General features: G+C 34.7%; 1 protein-coding gene across 2 annotated transcripts; it reads left to right on the forward strand.

The window, feature by feature from the left end:
• Window positions 1-23,709, forward strand: MAPk-Ak2 (MAP kinase activated protein-kinase-2). Of its 2 annotated transcripts, none has more exons than XM_053765999.1 (8): window positions 1-311; window positions 11,561-11,686; window positions 12,491-12,628; window positions 13,120-13,326; window positions 13,662-13,916; window positions 14,735-14,887; window positions 15,790-15,872; window positions 16,438-23,709. In XM_053765999.1, the coding sequence occupies exons 1-7, from the start codon at window positions 219-221 to the stop codon at window positions 15,859-15,861; spliced, it is 1,044 nt and encodes a 347-aa protein (XP_053621974.1). In that variant the 5' UTR covers window positions 1-218; the 3' UTR covers window positions 15,862-15,872; window positions 16,438-23,709. The 2 variants fall into 2 exon arrangements, with proteins under 2 accessions (XP_053621974.1, XP_053621975.1); XM_053766000.1 differs by having other exon boundaries at window positions 15,790-15,849.
• The last annotated feature ends 160 nt before the right edge of the window (window positions 23,710-23,869 follow it).

The raw sequence follows: 23,869 nt of genomic DNA on the forward strand, positions 1-23,869 counted from the left end.
CTCAACTCGACGAGAGAGAATTTGTCATCCGTAGTCCGTAGTACAAAATTAGATAAATATCGCGTCCATACCTACAGTGTTCGTGATAGTGAATTTTATAGTAAATAACATTGGCAACTATCATAACATAAACAGACAAATCGCGTGTGAAGAGCAGTTTTACTTGGTGATATTAAACACTTGGAAGTTTATATGGTGTATATCGGTGCTTTTTGAACATGAATAATTTTACGAAAACTCCTAAAACATCGCCAATTACAGAAGATTACGACATCTCCAACACAGTGCTCGGCCTTGGCATCAACGGGAAGGTATACAAAGTCCTGTTTAATTTAAAAAAACATAATTTAATAAAATTCTATTCGAATTTTGGAATGTTGTTTACATATGACGTCAAAATCTAAAATAGATTCTGCGTTTGTCAAGAAACGGTGATTTAGAAGAAGTTAAGTTCTTAGTCATTTTAATTTCCATTTTCTTAATGACTTTATAATTTGTATCAAATTGATGACTATTTGAGCATTACTTATTTCTTAAAAATTGTAATATGAAATAGCTTATCTTTAAATTATCAGGCATAGGAAAACAACCTCGTAGATTAAAATACCCCATCATAAAAAATATATCATAAAATTATTAATAAAACAATTCTGGCTGGGGTTTTGATTTTAAAAACAATTAAATACTAGTATATGTATATTAAGAATCAAATAGGCCTCAATTGATTCTTCTTCACAATGATTTTACTACTTAAATAGAATATTCATTCAATGAAAGAACACAGAAACATTATATGTTTTCATATTTTTTAGTAAGTTTGGTTCCTACTTTGAACAACCAGAAACTTGAGATTGCTTCTCTTAATTATTATTCCTGTAATAGGGTACCTACTGAATGTTATGTGTTGAAAGATTAGAAATAAAAAACTACATGCTTATTTTCCTAAAAAGATATTTTTCTGTATACTAAAAATTTTTAAATTATTGTAAGCATAGCATCATGTCAGATTGGTATACAAACTCATCTGACACAAGCAGGATATGAACCTGGGACCATTTTGATCCACAGGAACTTTTGAACATGCTTAAGCACAGCTACACTTATTGTGTGAGTTCAACTTAGAGTTAACCAGTTTTATTTTTCAATCATACAAATTCTATTACATAAATATTTTACATTGTTTTAAAAAAGTAATTCTATTATGTGTTAAGAGTGTCACTGAGTGGACATTGTACAGGAAAATGTCTTAATAGAATACATATTTCTAAATGTAACTAGCTTTGTCATAATTTACAATTGAGTTGACGCTAATAACGCAGTAGAAAAACCTTAGTGGTTTACAATGGCGTTACTTTATTAGGCTCTGTCTGTAGCCTAGCCTAGGTATATTACATTGTTAAATAAATATAAATAAAAAATTGCTAGTTACTCAGTTGTTGAAGGAAAACATAGTGAGGAAACCTGCACACTGGCGGACAGTTTATGTTCACCAGTGTGTATGCGACTACCTGCCACTAGATGGCGGTAAGTTGTCGTAAAAGTCATGTCAGATGCCTTTAGGCGATTTGAATAAAATCTGACACCAGTGTTAGCAATAACACACTCAATATGATGACTTAGTTGTTTTTTTATTTTGTTCTGTTTGTCACAAGATGGACGTCAATTCATACAGACATGGAATAGTTCATATCCCTTTGGGAATTCTGTTGTTGCCTCTCAGCTGCTAAGGCTATCCTATTTAAGAGTGGTCTTAATCTAGAGCGACCCTATTCTAAGGTGGGAACCGCACGCTACATGAAGACTTGTTCGCTCAGGTGATAAAAAAGTAGCCTATCTCCTGAATCTCTGTGCCAAATTACATCAAAATTGGCCCAGTAGTTATTGAATTTATTCATTACAAACTAAACAACGAAAATGCAAATCTTTTTCTCTTTATTGTATCAGTATGGATTGTCTAGCTTTTTAACAAGTTTCAAATTTGCCAGCTCTCTTACTGATGTCATTTGGAAATTTAAATTTATGTTATCTACCTGACTTCAAGCGTTGCTCAAGTTGGAAATAGGTGGCAGAATATACATATGTTGTGTTTATGTTTCAACTATTGTGATAATGGAAACCAGTGGCGTATTTTTGTATTCATATACCCTGGGCATATAAAATAAAGTAGGGCCCCAAGAAACTTTTAAATTCAATTTTTTTCAATTAAGGATGATATACATAATTTCTTGACGTCAAAATTTACAGACCCTGGGGCAAAAAATAAACTAGGGCCCCAAAGAAACTTTTAAATTCAATTTTTTTCAATTAAGGATGATACACATCATTAATTGACGTCAAAATTTACATATAAATATAGCAGTATAAGATTACCGCCGACTTCCAGGGCGCAGGTGAAGAAGCGACGCAACCAACTTCACCGCAGCCTTCCTCCAAAACTTCTAAGCCAAAACTATTTGAAATCGTTTGTTCCAAATTCGTAATACCACGAATACAATTCAAGGATTTTTAATATTACAGAACAAACAGATGAGCCGTAATCCGATTATCAATAAGTCAAAATATATAAAAATAAAACAATAAAAGTTTCTAAGCTTTGTTCATTTAAACGTAACAGATTTCAATGCAATACATATCGGGCCTGGTCGCTAGTGTATTTATATTTAAATACTGGAAAAAAAATCACACTAAGTAACTCAATTTATAAGTCAAGTTTGTAAGTCAAGGGGCCCCCTGAGCTTGGACGCCCTGGGCACTGCCCCGCCTAACCCACTAAAGCTACGCCACCGATCGAAACCCATACGCAGTGAGTCACAATTGCATAACCATTGTTATCGTCTCAAGTTGGTATTTTCTCACAATTATTCTGAGAATGTCATTTTTTAAATCATAATCTTGTTAAGCTTCACGAATACTTCCGTATGTTTAGGAAATAGGTACTAAAGAATGATTGACCTTTATTAAACCCCGACGCAAAAAGAGGGGTGTTATAAGTTTGACCGCTATATAAATTTTATAATGATTATTCGTACGCTGTAATGTGCTATTTGTAATGTTGCGCACGCGGTCATTACAAAACAATGAAACGCGTTACAGTTAATCCGTGGTAAACACAATGCCGGCTCCACACTGTCGTGGAACAGTTCGCCAAACTTTGTCGGATTCGATATACATTGCTGGTTGTTCATTGCGGTAAATAAAATCACTCATACCAATAAAACGCAAGATTTGGCCTGTGATTTTACAACCGGCTTCCTGTCTTGACATTAAACCTCTTTGGGAATGTGATTGTTCCCTTTCGGCTGCCAAGGCTATATATATATATATATCTTGTATTTTGGTAGTTTATGCTCATTGATATTTGAGCAAATAGATAGTTGAATATCGTTATCGACATTCTAAAATGGTAATTGAACAAACTTAATGTCGCCATTTCTCAATTCTGTTATTAAGTTCTGAAATGTTCCCAAACTAAATATTTCCCTCAGGATTGGGTGCACCTAATAATTTCATTTCTTCTTCTTAAATAATAATACCTACATCACAACAAGAGCTTCGTCGTCATTCAACCTCGCGTAGAGTGCTTAAAATTGACACTAGCTTCGACCGTGGCCGTCAACCGTTTTATAAATTGTGTGTGCGAACGAAGGCGCCGACATCCGATTAATATACAGATCCGACACCCGACAAGTTGGAATGAGCTCTTAGTCGCGTACAACATACATAGGTTATAACTGGTAATATTTGGGTGAAAACCCACGTCGCTTCAATGAACTTTCTATATCTACGAGTATGTATCTGAAAACCTTCGACAAAATTTTACTTCGACAATATTTGTTAAATGTAATGCTCATTTATTCCCACGCCTTTGTGATGTTGTGTTAAGAAATCATCGGGATAATTATAGACTATGTTTACACCCTTCTAAAACGGCGTCACTCAGTAACAGTATTGTATGTATGGCACCTAAATTTATAACAAAATTCCACAACAATATAAATATCAGAATTTAAATTTATTTAAAAAGCACCTCAGGTCCTTGCTGATTGATAAATGTTATTATAATTTGAACGATTTTTTAAATGATAGATTTAGATAAAAATTTAGTTAATTTAGTTACTTTTATTTATTCGATTTTGACAAAATTGAATATTGCTCAACATGATCTTTATTTAAATTTGCATACCCGTGGACGGTGAAACATGTAGGATTAAGTTTTTCTTTTAACACCACATTGTAAAAAATGTAAACTCATGCACGCACGCAAATAAATAATCTTTGTCTTTGAAACAATTAAATTACTTTCTCGAACGACCTTTGTGTATGTACAGCCTTCAATCGAAACAATTTCTGCTGTTAAAATGGCGCGAAACAGCCAAGCAGACTTCCGCTCCATTGATTTACTCGTGCGTGCGTCATGTTCTAATTGAAATTATCAATGGATGTCCTTAGATTAGGAAAAACTAGTTGTTCGCCGCGAACTTAGACCCCGCGAACGCAATAAATTTTTGATAAGTTTTTACAAAATTGTGAATATTTCAAAAACGACTTAACCGATTTTGTCGCCCCCACGAACTTAAAAATTCAATTGACAGATCCTACATACCTTTTAAATTTCATCAAAATCGGACCAACGGTTCGAAAGTTATCGCGTTACAAACATACATACAAAAAATGCATTTTTGCCCCAAGTTGAATTGTAGACATCACTCGCTTCGCTCACTCGGTCAATAAACCTACCTATTTAACTTATTAAACGTAAAAATACATGTGTGAACTATTAAAATAAGGATATTAAAATATAGGACATGTCAACCACAGACTTCTGTTTTAACCTCAAGTCTCGAAACTCGGCAACAATCACCCAGGCGCCGTTATGATTCATATACCATTGCACGAAACCAAATCACATTGTATTCGTCATCATTGGCGCTCCAGGATTTTTATCTTATCTAATGTGATTGGCACAGATAAAAAATACTACTAAATCGAGATCGAACAACAAATATAATACATATATATAACTGATATTTAACTCACTCACACCGGACTTGGCGTCACGGTTCCGAATTCAACAATGCTACATATTTGTTAAGTGAAAAGTGATAAATATAACTGATATATACATTCTATTTTACAAAAATAAAAAGTAACAAAATAGGTGCTGCTTTTAAAATTCAGTAAATCTATGTTGCCTGGAATAACTTAAGGAATTAAGGATATCTATATTACATGTTGTATTGGTCAAAGTTACGAACCATTAAAAAAAAGTTTCTTTTGAGACAGTTGTGTAAAAAAAAAAAGAAAACGCGTAGTTCGATAATCAAATATTTATAAAATAATTTCGTGGTCAATGTACTCTAATTATTCAAATTTAAATGGTATTTCAAATGGTTCCAATTTCAAAGCATGAAAAGAGAAATATTAAAAGAAAAATATTACTCAGTGCAAAATCTCGAAGCAATTACTGGCATGTAGGAAAATTGTGATGAAAAAGAAATTCGCTGAATTCCTTGCGTAGACTGGTCTGCCTTGGACACATGGATGAGTTTCTCACGTAACAGATTCATACATAGGGTAGCCCAGCTGAACCATATAATAATATCAGAACAATGTCAGTTACGTCATCAATTTTGTGTAATCGTGTAGGCGCCTGTGAACCGAAAGGTCTCACGTTCGAATCCTACCCGTGTTACACGAGTTTGTCTGTAAAACTACCAATCTGGCTTATGTTTTCATAGACCACCATATGCTTCCGGTGAAGGAAAATATCGTGACGAAACCTTCACTCTGGTCGATTGTCAACCAGAGGCACTTCTATTTTCAGGCACATCATAACTTAACCACTGGACCATCATATGCGCTAATAATATCAGTTGTGATTACGTGCTACTTGGGAGCCTGTTTAAACGTTTACATGTTCAAGAGTAACAGCTAAAGTGCATTAACACTATTGCGTGTAGTCTAGTCCATATTTAGTTGTGATCGGCCTATGAATACCTAGAATTCATTGCGTAGAAATTCATAGCGAGTTCAGCGGTTCTCGATAGCATAATAGGATAATGTACGAAAGGTTTTACCGTGTCTTTTTTAAATTATCATCGCTATTAAAAATACTAGCTTTAGCTTCAATATTAATCGACTAGATTTATTACCGAAATAAAATGAAAATAGTAGAAAAATAATTTCTTGTTTGCGCTCTTTCTAATGTTTTGTAAGTTTGAAAAACATTTTTACTTACGAATACCTACAATATATATATCAAATTAAAGGGCTTAACGTAAGGTTTACTAAGTAATAGTTGCTTGTTCTACGCATAGTTTTATTTCTATGCTGCCAGTAACTTGATCAATCACCTCATAAATGCCATTATCTGAGAGCGCTGTTAATATAATCGGTCACAAGATTCACCCACGCGTTTGTGTAATTACAGAAGATCACAGAATTCAGAATGATTTACGGCATATAGAAGTGTTATTTCAACGACTCTGTAGCAACGTAGTCAAAGCTAGTTTTTTACTCGCGACGTCTTCAGCGTAGAATAGTTGCATCTATTTTTTGTGATTAATGTATTTATAACATTACTAATATTCTCGTTCATACAAACTTTACGCCCTGTTATAGACTTTTGGTGATTGTTTTTTGAAGTAGCCAAATGTTTGAACGTTCGTCTTTAACTACATGCGTACCAAATTTAAACAAAATCGGTGAACGCGAAACAGACAGAACTACACATTTAACTATAATATTAGTATGGATTAGACCATTACAGGATTTACAGGCAACTAAATTTATTCATTTTAGCTTAAGTTATAAATAGGGGGGTGAAATAGACGTTTTTGTAAACTATAACGCGTTTAAGCATGGGTTTTTTTAGGTACCTACTTACTAGTTTATACACAATCCTGACAAGTCGATTTATTGAAATATAAACTTTAAATATCAATATATTAGCATAATAGACAATAATTGTGTAATGTATGTTTTGCAATGTGAAAATATTTTGATTTTCGAAGTTGTTGTTTTAGTAAAAATAATTGACACGATTATTAATACATAAATAAATTCTTTACAAAACAGAATATATAAAAAAAAAACAAAAAAAAAACAGAGATGTGTAATATCATTGACAAGACGGAACAAAACCGCCGCCACTTCTGTTATGCTTATAATTTCGAATTCTACGGACGAGATAGGATTTACCGACGTCGCGTGCTTGACGTCATCATACACGTCATACGCAGATGCAGGGGGATATTGCGGTGTGTTGTATTCATTCTGTATGCATTTTAGGGTTCCTTACATAAAAGTTGTTAACAAAAATAACATTTTTGACACAAGCTTTTATTGTTGTCGGAGGGAAAAAATCATGTCCGGAAACTGTTGAGAAGTTCCCTCGTCGGGAGCCGTTCCTGGGTGCCCTGTCAGGTCATGCTTATCAAATGAATGCATTGTCATAAACATGTCAAACTAAAAATGTGTACAAAATTTCAACTTAATCGGTTTCAGATTAGATATCTGCTTCAAAATTGAGTTGCAAGATTCCACCCGAACTATTGGTGAAAACCGCATGAAAATCTGTGCAATAGTTTTTGAGTTTATCACGAATAGACAGACAGACGCAACAGAGTATTTTGTACTATAATATGTTAGGATATGGTCGATTCAAATCAAATGATCAGAAATCAGACCTTTACATGCACTTTTTCAAATCAAATTTATTATTAAATAGTAATTTCTCATGAGTTACAAACTACTGTCATTTCGGAACGATCACTGCTGAGAAGAAATGCCGAAAGAAACTCATTTGAACAGCGTTGGTCCCTATCATGCCAGATCGGCTTACCATTATTGTTTCATACGATGTTTTTTTTTTCTAATAATATATAAATGACTATCATTTAGTCCAATTTCATATGAGCTTACTAACCATCTTAGAAAATGCTGTTGTGATCGCCTCGTAGGACATTCACGTGAGAGGATATGAGGATCTAATCTAGGGCGGGAACCACACGCACACGAATCACAGTTACACATAGCTCTGCGCGCAATTTCATGCCGGCAACACAATACCGTCTAATTTAGATGACGACGCGAATGCACCAACATTGCGCAGCTAGTATGAGTGTTTTTATTTACCGCTATGAAAACCCAGCAATGTATGCCGGAATCAGCCAAGTTTCAGCGAACTGTATCGCGATAATGTATAACTTGTTACGTTTCAGTCAGTTTGGTTAGTGATAACGACCGTTATCAGTTCACATGTCAGGAATTACGCTCGCGAATCGAGTTATGGTTTCATAATGATTTGTAATATTAATGTTGAACTGATGAAGAACTCACCGCCAACCTTTGTTTTTCAAAAATCAACCCCTAAAAGTCTAACGGGTGTGAAAGTTTGTATTAATACATTCATTTCATCATGTTTAAAAGACTACTTATTTGACTGTCACACAAAAATATTGGTCCTAGGAGTTAGTAATCTTGCATGGGTAAACACATTAATCACAAAAAAATCCTAACTAATATTATAAATGCGGAAGTAAGTTCGTTTGTTACCTCTTCACGCTCTATCTCCTCAAACAATCTTCTTGAAATTTTGCATCCATCTAGTTCGAGTACGTAAAAGGACGAAGGGTAACTTTCATCCGGGAAAAATTAATTCTCTCATGGTAAATTGACACGGACAAGAGTTAGTATAATATAATTATGCGGTCCGAAGTGTTATATTACTGATAAAAAATTATACATAAATTTATATTTAAAAAATGGTAAGCCCTTCGCGCATAATAGGGACCAACACTGTTTGAATGAGTTTCTTTCGGCATTTCTTCTCAGCAGTGGTCGTTCCGAAAAGCTAGTAGTTTGTATCTTTGATAAACATCATTTAATTTAGAATATGACGTGAAAAAGTGCCTGTGAAGGCCTAATTTCTGAATAAATGATTTGATTTTAATTTTGATTTAACTCTGTTTCTACGCTGACGAAGTCGCGGCTAATGCTAGATAGATCATAGACATTATCATATTTTGTGGATGGTCGTATAATAAACCAACTAATAAACAACAATAAAGTGAACAGCTGCTAACAAATTGCTTGTGTAAGTAATTTTATGTAATGAAAATGTATGTCGGTCGTTCAGCTGTTCATATTAGGCGAGTCGAGGAGCGAGCAGCGAGAGCGAGAACCTAATCATAACACTAATGTCATTCAAAAGGAAGTGCCGTAATGTTATATCGGTGGCGCAGTGGTAAAGTTCTTGCCACTGGACCGAGAGGTCCTGGGTTCGATCCCCGGTCGGGTCATAATGGAAAATGATCTTTTTCTGATTGGCCCGGGTCTTGGATGTTTATCTATATATGTATTTGTTATAAAATATATAGTATCGTTGAGTTAGTATCCCATAACACAAGTCTCGAACTTACTTTGGGGCTAGCTCAATCTGTGTGATTTGTCCTAATATATTTATTTATTTATTATTTATTAAATTGCCATTTTTGTATTGTATTCCTCTTCTTCCTTATATTTTATTTGTTTTGTTTTCACTTTGTATTTTGATGTGAGAAAAATTTAACATGTTATGTACACATATTGTTGGTCAGTTTGGTTAATTCGTAGAAACTGTATGTAATTATCATATATTTTGTGTGCATGTAACCACCTAACTTACTGTTTTGAATTTGACTTATGAATAAATAAATAACTATAATATTATAAATGCGAAAGTATTGTTTGTTTGTTACCTCTTCACGCTTTATCTCCTCAACCAATTTAGAAATTTTGCTTACATGTTGTTTAAAGTATGGATAAGAACATAGGGTACCTTTCAAACCGGAAAAATAAATGTTACTGTGGGAAATTGACGCGGGCGAAGCCGCGGGCAAAAGCTAAAGTAGTATATAAAACAAATGCACGCTCTGCCTCGAGTCTGTTACTAAGTTTTGTTCTTTTACACCACCCAACGTATACACACACACTTTCAATGTTACCCTACCAGTTTTTCCTCATCAGAAATTACCAATCTATACATAGGTAAGCGTTTGTGAGTTTGTATGTTTGAGGCGGATAATCTCCAAAACTACCGAACCGATTTCAAAAATTATTTCACCATTAGAAAGTTACCTTACCCAACATTGCTATAGGCTATATTTTGCCTCAAAATTCCCACGGGAGCGAAGCCCCGGGCAATATCTAGTAAATAAATAAATGAAGGCAGTTAATAGGCGAGTTCCTCGCGCAAAATGAACTCGATCAATGTGAACTGTGATACCTAATCGTACGCAAAGTTGCGTAGGCGCTAAACCAACTTAGCTCTTATTCAATTTGTTTTGATCATCCCCTTGGAAAGACACCCCCTAACGGGGTGGGGGGCGGGGGGGTTGAAATAAGGTCGAAGGTACACTTGGTTAAATGTTGGTGTAGGATTTGGCGGAAATTGCGTCATATCTTTTTAATTGTCAGTCTAGCGTTAGCCTAATTTAGTCGTGGTTTGAAATCCTTAGTTTACTCTACTCTCTCTCTCTCTCTCATCTAGGTTTGAATATCACTTCTCACTATCGAGGCGATTCGCAGTGATACGCAGCGAACCAATCACATTGCGGTGTGGTTGTCGTCGCGTCACAATGGCGCACTGTGATTGGTTAGTGGCGTCTCACTGCGGATCGACTCGATAGTGAGATGTAAACAGCAACGTCGCATTCTATGCGTGTTCTGGGTCTCTTTCTTAGCAATTACACTGCCTGTCTCACCCTTCAAAATGGAACAATATGCAAGCACTACTGTTTGGCGTACAGAATAAAGGGCTGGTTGCCAAAAATATCGAATTAGCCTTTTCGCGTGACTTGGCCCACGTTAAAGGTACCCTATGACCTTTTCCACACTTCAAACTACATGTATGCAAAATTTCAAGAAGATTGGTCGAGTAGATAGAGCGTGAAGAGGCAACAAACTTACTTTCGCATTTATAATATTAGTTAGGATTACAGAATTTCGAAATCCGGGAAAGACAAGAGTAAACATCCTCATTTCTTCAGCTTAAATCATTACTTTCAAGAAATAGTTCACGCCAGTTAAATTGTTTACATTTAACTGTGAATCAGTGATACCTTGTTATTCGTGATTCATTCATCTCGTTCCGTAAATTATTTTTTAGCTAGCTTTTCATGCCCTTCTTCCAATACTTCGATAGTGTTATTCTGTGACTGTGAAAATTTCGAAAAAAAAATATCGTCGAATACTAATGAAATAATCTCCGATCGCGTGAGAATCGCGGCCCCTGGCAATGTTCATTCTAATTAGGACATACATCACTTATTGACGTCAAAAAACTAAATCTACTTCTTATTTGCAAAGAGGTAGAGGAAGCAGCGCAACATACCTACTTCGTCGCAATCTTTTATCCTCCACACTGTCGCCGAATGCGTGAACATTGCGTAGTTAGTACGAGTGCTTTTATTTACCGCAATGAAAAACCAGCAATGTACAACCGTACCGGCCAATTGGCGACACTGTGGCACTGGCACACAGCTGGCATAATGTTACAACTTGGCTGTTTACATTTCAGGTTGTCGAATGCCAGGAAAAACGCACGGGCGCGAAGCGGGCGTTGAAAGTTTTGCACGACAGTTTGAAAGCGAGAAGAGAGGTCGAGTTACATTGGCGAGCTAGTGGCTGTAGACACATTGTTGAGGTGAGTTAAAATCTGTTGAGGTTAACGCCAAACAGTACGGCGCAAACGCATCTACTTTTTGAGAAATAACTGGGCAATACTGAGCGTGTAAACCTTATGCGAATCCGCGCGAATCTGTGCTTTTGAACCCTATTCTTGTCCGCTACACAACACACTATAGCTGAACTCAAATGTTGACGCGATTACATCAACGTTTTGCATGACAGTGTAAAGTTAAGTACAGAGATCGAAATACATTGGCGACCAAGTAGTTGTAGACATATTGAGATGAGTCCAAATCGAGTGTTACCGGTTACATACTCTTTGACGCCCCCTAAGACTAATTAGCTTAAAAATCATCATTTAAGATTTGGCTATGCTTTTACAACCGCCTGGCTTCAACCCTCCTAAGGAATGGTGTTGCTTATCAGCTGTTAAATAAATAAATGATATAAAATTATTATAAACGATGAATGTAAAGTGTTCTATTGTTTTTTTAACAGTTTATGGTTTTAATATAGTTTTAGAATTTTATTTGCCATGGATATAAACTATTACATAAAGAGGTAAGCGTTTGTGTGTTTGTATGTTTGAGGCGGATAATCTTCGTAACTACTGAACAGATTTCAGAAATTCACTATTAGAAAGGTTCATATTATCCAAGATTGCTATAGGCTATATTTTATCTCGAAAATCCCACGGGAGCGAAGCCCCGGGCAACATCTAGTATCAACTAAAATGACAATTAATTATGAGATTATTATGAACTAGGATATTTATGCAGTTTTGATAGACGATATTTTAATGAGGACTCCCTAATTACAGATAATAGACGTGTACGACAACACATATGGCGGTAAGCGATGCTTGTTAGTCGTGATGGAATGCATGGACGGTGGGGAGCTGTTCCAGAGGATACAGGATAACAGAGAAGGCGCGTTCACCGAGAGACAAGCCGCTGAGGTAACATATATCAGTCCATATTATTAGTTGTACGCCGCGAAATTTGACCTCGCGAACACAAGAAATGTTTGACGACTTTTTACAAAATTGTGTGATATTTAAAAAACGACTTAATCCAATTTGATTCCCCGCGAAATTATAAATTCTATTGATAAATCCTACGTACATTTTGAATTTAATCAACATCAGACCAACGGTTCGAAAGTTATCACGTTACAAACATAGATACAAAAAAAAAATTTTTGCCCCAAGTTGATTGTTGACCTCGCTCACTTCGCTCACTCGGTCAAATATTGTAAAGAGAACAAATTTGTATTTTTGTTTGCAATTAATGTAATAAACTTAAAAACTCACCTGCCATTAGATCGCGGTAAGTAGTCGTAAAAGTCATGTCAGATGCCTTCAGGCGACCTGACACCAAAATCTGACACCAATGTTAGCAATAACACACTCGATATTCGACTTTTAATTTGTATTATAATTTTTTTCAGATAATGCACTCAATATGCGTAGCTGTTCGTCATCTCCACGACTCAAACATAGCCCACCGGGACATCAAACCTGAGAACTTGTTATATAGCAGTGTGAGACCAGACGCTCTGTTGAAACTGACTGATTTTGGATTCGCGAAGGAGACGTTGACTCCAGCTGACACCCTGCAGACACCCTGCTATACACCTTATTATGTTGCTCCGGAGGTGAGATCAATTCTTTTTCTTTTATTTTAAGTGTGCTAATTAAAGTAAGCTTGTTTATTTGGTTATTAGATTGCTTGAGTAGGTAAAGCGTGAAGAGGTTCATCTATTCAACCAAATTTCCTCAAATTTTGCATTTTGCATGTAGTTGAGAGTATGGAGAAGGTTATAGAATACCATTCATCCAGGGGAAAGAAAGTTTCCCGTTGGATATTCACGCGAACGGAGCCGCGGGTAAAACCTAGGAGTGGATAATTTAAAATTTGACATGTAAAAAGTGCCCGTGAAGGTCAAACTTTTAAATATTAACTTTGATTAATCTCGAAATTGTGTTTCAGGTTCTGGGCCCGGAAAAATACGATAAATCCTGCGACATATGGTCTTTAGGGGTCGTCATGTACATTCTCCTGTGCGGATTCCCCCCGTTCTACTCCAACCACGGGCTCGCCATATCCCCTGGGATGAAGAAGCGAATCAGATTGGGCCAATATGACTTCCCGGAGCCTGAATGGTCCAATGTGTCTTCAGAAGCGAAGAATCTTATTGGTGGAATGCTTTCTGTCGATCCGGCGAAGCGGTTGACCATTCATCAAGTAAGCTACTTTTTTTCTCTCTCTCTCTCATTTCTGATAGTTGCATCACGGCTGTGGCGCCCGACGCCGCGTAAAAAGTAAGCCTTTATTTTTTTATGAATTCGCTCAGGTGTTATGACCGAATCTTTGGGAATGTTTTTATCTATCAGATTCTAACTGAGCTCAATAGAGCAGTGGTTAGCGTGCTCGGCCAGTAATAATGGTAAGTCCACTGAACCGAGAGGTCCCGGGTTCGATCCCCGGTCGGGTCATGACGGTAAATGATCTTTTTCTGATTGTCAAAATCAAAATCAAATCATTTATTCAGAAATTAGGCCTTCACAGGCACTTTTTCACGTCATATTCTAAATTAAATGATGTTTACCAAAGCTACAAACTACTAGCATTTCGGAACGACCACTGCTGAGAAGAAATGCCGAAAGAAACTCATTCAAACAGTGTTGGTCCCTATTATGCCAGAATGGCTTACCATTTTTAAAATTTAAATTTATGTATAATTTTTTATCAGTAATATAACATGTAAGTACACAATAAAGTACATGGTCAAAAGGTATACTGAAACATATTATGATTGTGATCAAGTGCTGATGAAAGGAAAATATATATATTTATATATATATGTATAATTAACCAAATTTGGCCCGGGTCTTGGATGTTTATCTATATATGTATTTGTTATAAAATATAGTATCGTTGAGTGAGTATCCCATAACACAAGTCTCGAACTTACTTTGGGGCTAGCTCAATCTGTGTGATTTGTCCTAATTGATTGTTATCAAAGCGATTAGGCAAGCCATTAGCTAGTTCCCTATGGCCAGGTGATGGCCAGCCCCTGGGTGCGGCAGTACACGCAGGTGCCGCAGACGCCGCTGTACACGCACGCGCTGCTGCGCGAGGGCGGGGAGGCGTGGGCGGACGTGCAGGACGAGATGACGCGCTCGCTGGCTACTATGCGGGTGGATTACGACCAGGTGAGTGAAGTCAAGTGAAACGGCAAAATGTCTCTTTCGCATAATGTCTCTTTCGCATAATGTCTCTTTCGCAAAATGTCTCTTTCGCATAATGTCTCTTTCGCATAATGTCTCCTTCGCAAAATGTCTCTTTCGCATAATGTCTCTTTCGCAAAATGTCTCTTTCGCATAATGTCTCTTTCGCATAATGTCTCTTTCGCAAAATGTCTCTTTCGTATAATGTCTCTTTCGCAGAATGTCTCTTTCGCATAATGTCTCTTTCGCAGAATGTCTCTTTCGCAAAATGTCTCTTTCGCATAATGTCTCTTTCGCAAAATGTCTCTTTCGCATAATGTCTCTTTCGCAAAATGTCTCCTTCGCAAAATGTCTCTTTCGCATAATGTCTCTTTCGCAAAATGTCTCCTTCGCAAAATGTCTCTTTCGCATAATGTCTCTTTCGCAGAATGTCTCTTTCGCATAATGTCTCTTTCGCAGAATGTCTCTTTCGCAAAATATTTCTTTCGCATAAGATCAAAAGTTAAGGAGTTAACTTAGAGATAAGAGTTAGTTAATGTTCGCGGCTTCACAACCCCGAACGCAACCAAGAGCATGGGAGATGAGAGAGAGAGAGAGCATTATATGAATATTACTACGCTAGATGGAGCCCGGGGCTTCGCTCCCGTGGGAATTTTGAGATGAAATATAGCTTACAGAAATCTTGGATAATGTACCTTACTAATGGAAAAATAATTTTTGAAATTCGTTGGGTAATTTCGGAGATCACTCGCCTCAAACATACAAACTCACAAACGCTTACCTCTTTATAATAATAGTATATATTTGACAAAGGGCGTGGGTCGTGAATTAATTTCTTTTTAACTTTTTTTATTTTTTGTAATAATCGATATTTGTTTTCGTTTCAGGTCCAAATAAAATCATTAGAAAATAGCAACAACTCTCTTTTGAACAAGAGACGGAATAAGGTTGGCGCTTGATTTAAATGAATGTATGTTTTTATTTTTTTGTAAACTTTTACCAAAAACTCACACGCTCCATGTGTTTGTGTGATGATGTAGTGCAGTCAACCTACCCAAATGCATTGTAAACTCGCCCATATTACCGCGGCATAAGGGTCCATTAAGGTTAATTTGACTGTACGAGGCGACTATGTAAAGTGTTAGACGGGACCCTATTACTGAGATTCCTCTGTCCGTCCGTCTGTATGTCACCAGGCTTTTTGCAGTTTTTATTTATAACTGCGCCCCGGGGCTTAACTCCCGTGGGAATTTCGAGATACCTTATGTGTTATTCCAGGTTATGTCCGTGTACCAAATTTCATAACAATCGGTCCAGTAGATTTTGCGTGAAAGAATAACAAACATACATCCTCACAAACGTAGGATGGTATGCAACTCTTCGAGCGCGAGTCCGACTCGCACTTGGCCGGTTTTTTTAATGCCAACCAAAAGCGTGAGCATAGCTCATGACACGTTTAATTTTTTTTTTACAATATTTTTATTTATAATTCATTTGGATAAGTATGTATGATACATATTTATTTATTTTCACAGGTATGAATCTTGGATGGAAAGCAAAGTATTTAGATGACAATAATCATGTTTAATTACCCTCAATATAAACTTAGCGTTTTTTTGAAAATTGTTTATTTTTCTGGTATTAGTATTAAAAACAAAATCAATGTTCAAATTTAAATTTAAAAATTACTATTTACAATAGAGAGTCCGTTGTTTCTTACAATTAATATTGTGTGAACAATATCACCGTGTCATTTTGTGATTCTACACTAAACGATATAAATTGAAAAAGACTATTTAGGAAATTATTTTCGTGGTTAATAAATGTTTTACTTTTACAATGTGTAGGTGAAAACTAATATTAGATTTATTTTCAACAATATGTACTGTAAAGATTGTTTATCTGTTAAGATTTGTATGAAATCTATATATGTATATGTCACGGTAAGTTTGATTAATTGAAAATTATTAATAATTTTACAACATTATTAATAATAACCACGTGAAGCGGTGGTGTAACGGTTAAGACGCCCGCCTGTTGATCGAAAGGTCCCAGGTTCGAATCCTACTCGTGCCGCATGAGTTTGTATACCAGTCTGTCTCATGTATAGTAGTTTTCATCGACCACCACCTGCTTCCGGTGAAGGAAAACATCGTGAGGAAACCTGCACACTGGTTGATTCTTATTAACTTGTGTGTGAAATGGAGAAGGCAATGGCAAACCACTCCATTAATAATGCCAAGAAAGTTGTTGTGTGTGTTTCATTCCACGTAATGACCACGACCATCAGCCATGAGGAATACGAGTATGAAGAAGAAGATTTGGTAAATGTTAATAATCAATTTAAATTAATTACTTTTATTAGTTATTATTAATAATTCGCTGCACAGGTTGGTAAAAGTATTGGTAAAAGTAATAAATAAAGTAAGACCCAAGGTTTTACTACAACAGGTTAAAGTTCAAGTTGGATTGCCGGTTAGGATAGTATTGTGACCACACAAAGCGGAGCGAGAAAAGCGAGCGGAGCTTCAAACTATTAAAATGTTAAATTAGGGGAACCAATAGGGACCAATTTATTACATTTACCGATACTAAGGTTAAATGAAATGAAATGAAATTTATTAAATAAATAAAACTTTGCTACATTGCTTATACAATTGGTCCCACACTAGGCAACACGCCTGTCCTGTGGTAACCCATGTTATAGACCATAAATATAACGTTAACAGTAGCCGACAATAGGTTTATGTCAAGGATACTACAAATTTAAAAAGATTGGAAAGAATAAAATAAAATGCTTTATCGTCATATTACATGTGGAGATGCTTCACTGGACCTGACAGTAAATCAGACTGGAATCTGTAGAAACTGTTCAGTATCAATGTAATGCCATTTCTTTATGAGCGATGTGATTAGGTGCTTACATTTTCCAAGACTCGAACTTCTGATGTCCGTTTGACGCGCTATTTTGTTATATATATATAGTTATAAATGAACGGGCTAAACCGTTGGGCAAACTTAGTATTCACACAAGGCAATTTAACCAAGAATACTCGTTTCATAAGCATATTTTGGTAGGCAAATTATTCATAATCACCGACAAATGTGATTAATTTCTCACATTTATTACGACTTTCGGCAATTATTAATAATTTTCAATTAATCACTCTTACCGTAACATATATATTATTTGGATATATATAAAAAATATATTATTAATTAAGTCTACATTTTTTTTCCATAAAATACAATATGTTAAATTAATGTATAGAGGAGGTAAAAAACAAATCAAAAAATAAAAGTTGGTCTATTTGTTTTGTTCAGGGCCTGTTTCACCACTCTCTGATAAAATTTCATATTGTAATCTGACAGATAAACTAACTGCTAGATAAATCTGCCTGATTTGATTGGCTAGTCCAGCCCTGTTCTACACTTGTGAAACACACTTTTAACTGTTTGATATGTTACATATAGACTATCAGATAGTTTGTCAGCAAGCGGTGAAGCAACTCATTAGTTTGCTATTCTCTTATGAATTATTAATAGCAGTAAATATATAACTGATACTAGAATTATTAATAATATTATAAAAAGTCAGTCGCTATCGCATTTTTAGTTCATATTAGTTTAATAATAGTCACATTTGAAATAACATTAAGCCGACGACAGGAGTCTAATCTCGTTTAAGGTGATATATAAATGCCGAAAATTGTTGCCATCAAAATCTTCATAATCGACTGTGATTACATTGTGTAATGGAATACTATAATACTTTGCAATGAATTACTTTATCTAGTGTAGAAAAATTTGGAAATATGATTTTTTTAGTTTTCGCTAATAATAAACACAAGGAATTGGTAGAAATGTGATGGTGGCGCTAGTGTGCAGTTATTTATCACCTAAAGACGTTTATTAGTAACCATTTATTCTGAAAATCTTTGACTTTTTATAAAAAAAAAAACACATTTAATTACACGCTTATGCCAGATATAAATTATCGACGCGAATGAATATACATTGCATAGTCTTTATGTGTCATTTTTTAACGCAATAAAAACAAGCAATGTACGTGAAAAGTGCTAACTTTGGCGAAATTTTAACCGGTAGTCTCCAGTCGATATTAGACTGCATTACATAATTTTAAGTTACATATTTTTTTATGTATTTAGGGTTATTGATAAAAACGGGTCGTTTGATTTTGGACCAAATAGACGAGGTCAGTTTTGTAATATTCATATTTCATATTCGCCAACTAAGTGTTACAATGATCTTAAAGTAATTACAAATAGTGCTTGTATCTTAATCACATTTTACGGATATTGCGGCGCCTACTTGTATTATGATAAAAACATTTACACTTATAGTTATCAATAAATGTCTATTATACAGGTGACTTTTAATACATTGGGCAATATTTTGTCTAAATGCTCAGTCCATGATTCTGAACAACTTTCAGTATGGGGGTAATTCCGAAATCGCGAGAACAAAATCAGCTGTTCCATACAAAATTATATACCTAACTTGTGGAAAATGTATGGATCAGCTGATTGTTTTCTCGCGATTTCGAGGTTGCTTCCATACGAAAAGTTGTTCAGTACCATCGACTGAGCATGTAGATAAAATTATGCCAATGTATAAGAAATCACCCTGTATAACTATATATAATAATTATCATAATAAGTACTTATGAACTGTGTACATAAGAAACTAAGGTATCAAGTTAATTCATAAAACAAAAATACCATAGAATGTCATTAAAAAATTAATTAGGATTTATACTTGATTTTGCACCAGTCAATTTTGATGCTAACTTTAACCTGGGCCGACGCGGTCGTCTTTTAGAACTAAAATATGGCTGCGTTTGCGTTTTTCTGCACATGTTAAAGTTAACGTCTGAACTCACTGGTGGAAAACCGAATCTCAGTTGAAAAAACTGTCAAGTCTCAAACTGTTGATTTCAAAAATCGTTTTTTAAATCAACAAAGAAAAATATTTGACTTTTTGGCGTCATACAAAACGTTACAAAGCCCTGTTTGTGGCTATTTGCACGCTTAAATAAAAAATTCAATGTAAAAATGTCTAAAAATCATGAATTTTCCTCATTCTAACTCATTATAAAACATCTCTTAATAAACTTTATATAAAAAAAATACATGCATACAAAGGCGGACTTATCCCACAAAGGGATTTATTCCAGTCAACCAAGTATTTGAAAGGAAAAAAAATATAAGCAAATATCTTTTTACGCATGTCAGAAACTGTTGAGACTAAAAACTTGTTTATTAAAAAGTATATACATATATACAAGTCAATTCATATAATCTTATGTATTAAGAGGTGCTGAAAAACCTATTATATTGCCATATACTGTAGTGGAAATATATTTACATATACATGGATTTGTAAGTACGTAATTATATATTTTTTTTTTCTTTATTTGTTAAAAATTTCATTTTAATATAATGACAATCAGTTAATTAAACTTTTAATACAATTGACATTTACTACGATATATATGCACAAGTTAGCTTCACTATAAAATTTTTATCATTTTATTTATTCGCGGAAATTAACATAAATACTCAAATTTACTGTAAAACTGGTCGCTATTACCGCGCCATAGAGCGCTTCATGCGGGGTAACTTGATGTGCTGTTAACTGTACACTAGGTAAAGAATTTTGTTAGAGAGAAGTTTTCCATTACACGAAGTAGGTCAGATTACGGTGGTCACCGTTTTCGGTTTAGTAAATTGTGGCAACTGTGTCCAATAGAAAACTATACATATATAACACTTATATATTTGCCTAGTGTAGCTAGTGTATATATATATATATATATTTCAGTTTTCGTTAATAATTGAAATTGATAAAAATGCTATGGTGATGATAGTGTGCGGGTAGGAAGAAACAAAGAACATTTTTGTCTAAAATTATTTTTTAAAATTTTGTTTTTCGTCATTGTCACTTTGTATGAATTATAGAAATGTAACATATTTTCATAGCTCACATTTATAACCTCAAAAAAAATTAATAACTATTTTCGCGTGTTATAAGAGAAGTAATTAATACACATAAAATTCTTTAGCATAATGTATTTTGATGAGATGATATTTACCATTTATAACACAAAAAATATTATTTGTTTAACGATGTGTCATTACAAATATTAAATCGCAATTAATAAATTCAACTGTTTTATATTTCTATATTATATACTTACTCATATGTTTCCTTGCCGTCCATTTGTAAATATATTAAAAACACAATGTATTTTTTTGCTAATCGTACCATAGCAGTGCTTTAGTGCTTATAAAAATCATTATAACTATTTTGATGTAACAAATATGTATTAACTGATGTTCCACGAGAAGAAGTACCCATTAGTCGCTTCTGTTAACTTGCTTATTTTTATATCATTACTTTATTTATATTTTTTTACATCTCATATCGGTAAGTAGATCCTTATTACCCCCAAATGGAGCTTGTAGGTGACCAATTATCGCTCTAGGGTAATAATGAAGCTAGAAAAGCCCAAGGGCGGTAAGTAAAATTAAAAAAAAACACTTCAGATCATACTGGCAATAGACATCATGCATTCAGCCCAATCACCAAAGAGGTCGGCTTCGCCATTCAGCCTTGTCTTAATAGTTATCAATTTTAAATAGGTATCGAACGGCAAAGCTCAATTTCGTTATTGAAAAAATAAATTGCTCGGGTGTAAGCATCAATTGCACCCTCGAAGTATATCTGAATATATAAATATCCCGGGCTGCAATTTATGCCTTACAGCCCTTGGCTACGATTCTACTATTACATTGACGTGACCAAAAATTAAAAAGTTAAAACACACAAAACGCGAAAATACAGAATCTTGTACGAAGTGTTCCATAATTTTTTGGGAAATTAATTAAAATTTTAAGCTCATTTATTCGAGCGATGTACAGGTAAAATATTGATCGTTGTTAATAAAAACCTAATTAACACAATGAATGTTTATGATTTTACAATGAAAATTCAACATTTTTAAGATGATCACTTCCGATGGTTATAAATAATAATAAATAAGCAAAAAAAAATTGCATGAAACCCGCCTGCTTGAAGATATTAGCATTGAGCCCTTTAATTTGGTACACATATTGTAAGTTGACGACCTCGGTGGCGCAGTGGTAAAGTGCTTGCCTCTGAAACGAGAGGTCCCGGGCTCGATCCCCGGTCGGGTCATGATGGAAAATGATCTTTTTCTGATTGGCCCAGGTCTTGCTATATATGTATTTGTTATAAAATATAGTATCGTTGAGTTATTATCCCATAACACAAGTCTCGAACTTACTTTGGGGCTAGCACAATCTGTGTGATTTGTCCTAATATTTATTTTCTATAAGCATTCGAAAAAATAATTGTTTTTCACTTAGTCCAATGGCATTACACAGCCGCCATGTTTGTTTTTTTAACGTCACCTATCTAAGAACACGCGGGAAGTTAAGACGAATGTATGGATACCATAATTATATAAATCATTATATAGACATTAGGAAATAAAGAATATATTTACACACATACAAGATACGCGCGAAAACAATATCGATCCTTTGCAGTCGGGTAAAAATGAACAAGTAAAATGTCACAAGCGACTTCCCTCCATAATGTACTTTTTCTCGTGGAACATCAATGAAATTTTAGATTATTTCACAGATGATTGTATATATCTGTGTGCGTAGTGCAACTTCGCTATTTAGATCTCACCATCTAGTCGTATCGCAGTGAGACGCAGCTAACCAATCACAGTGCGCCATTGTGACGTAACGACAACCACACCGCAATGTGATTGGTTCGCTGTGTGTCACTTCGAATCGATTCGATGGTGAGAAGGTAAATGCAATCCTGTACTAAGCCCTTTTTTTTAAATACAGATCACATCTGTATCCTTTTTTACGGGGTAGACATAGTCAAGACATTTATTTTTATTTGTCATGTAGTTCAAACCATACCTCAGTTGTATAAAATCGTATATTTTGGACTAAAATAGTTCATTATAAAAAAAATTCGACAATAGCTTAGTTGCCTTATATATTTTTTATGCATTTAGTCAATTTGATTTCTAGAGTTTTGCCTCGTTATGTTACTAATGATACTATATTTATCTTATTTTAGACGTATTTTAGTAATAAAATTCAGATTTCACAAACTTTGAGTCATGGCTCATGACGAACCGAATTTTTTAGCCATTTTTTGATTCAGATGGGCAACATTACAGACATCGTCAGTCTTTCGTCTCGCTCATACAGGAGCTTGTAGGAGAGAGAGTTGTAGGAGGGGCGAAGTCGCATGAGTTACACTATTCAAATATTCGATTGAAATTTGAATTTGATCTAGGTAGTTGTTTGTTAGTACTCGGTCCAATTTCTCCTAATCCTTTTCTAATACGCTTATCTCGTACGACTGAAAGGAAAGCCGTATATGGTGATACGGTGTCTATAATAATCTATGTCTACGTTCTAGAGTAATTTTCAATTTATTCATTGCATTTTGACCACTATTGCCGCTACATAGAGTTATATATTGAGTAACTAGATATGTACCTACCTAGATATAGAAGTCACAAACTAATATAAGTACATTTTATGTTGTGAATTAAGTTTTTTGGGTGGATTTTTTGGTTTGTACATGTTAATGTGATTATAATAATTTTTTGGATGTAAGTACTTATTTCTTCCGACACATAACGTTATGTGTCATCGGTGGCCGATATTGTTATGCTATATTGTACTTTATTTAGTACGAATAAAGTTCATTTTTCGGTGTACAAATTTTTTTTTTATTCTCTAATCCAAAAAAATTTAAAATGTAATTAAAAATAGTACTTAAAGTTGATTGGTTAATTTGTTATAGGTCTGATTGTCACGCTTCATAGCCATACTCGATTGGCTATTTGTCTACTCCCCGTTATAACCATAATAAATAAATATA

The sequence above is a fragment of the Plodia interpunctella genome, chromosome 28 (genome assembly GCF_027563975.2).
Source record: "Plodia interpunctella isolate USDA-ARS_2022_Savannah chromosome 28, ilPloInte3.2, whole genome shotgun sequence".
In the NCBI taxonomy this organism is placed as follows: Eukaryota; Metazoa; Arthropoda; class Insecta; order Lepidoptera; family Pyralidae; genus Plodia; species Plodia interpunctella.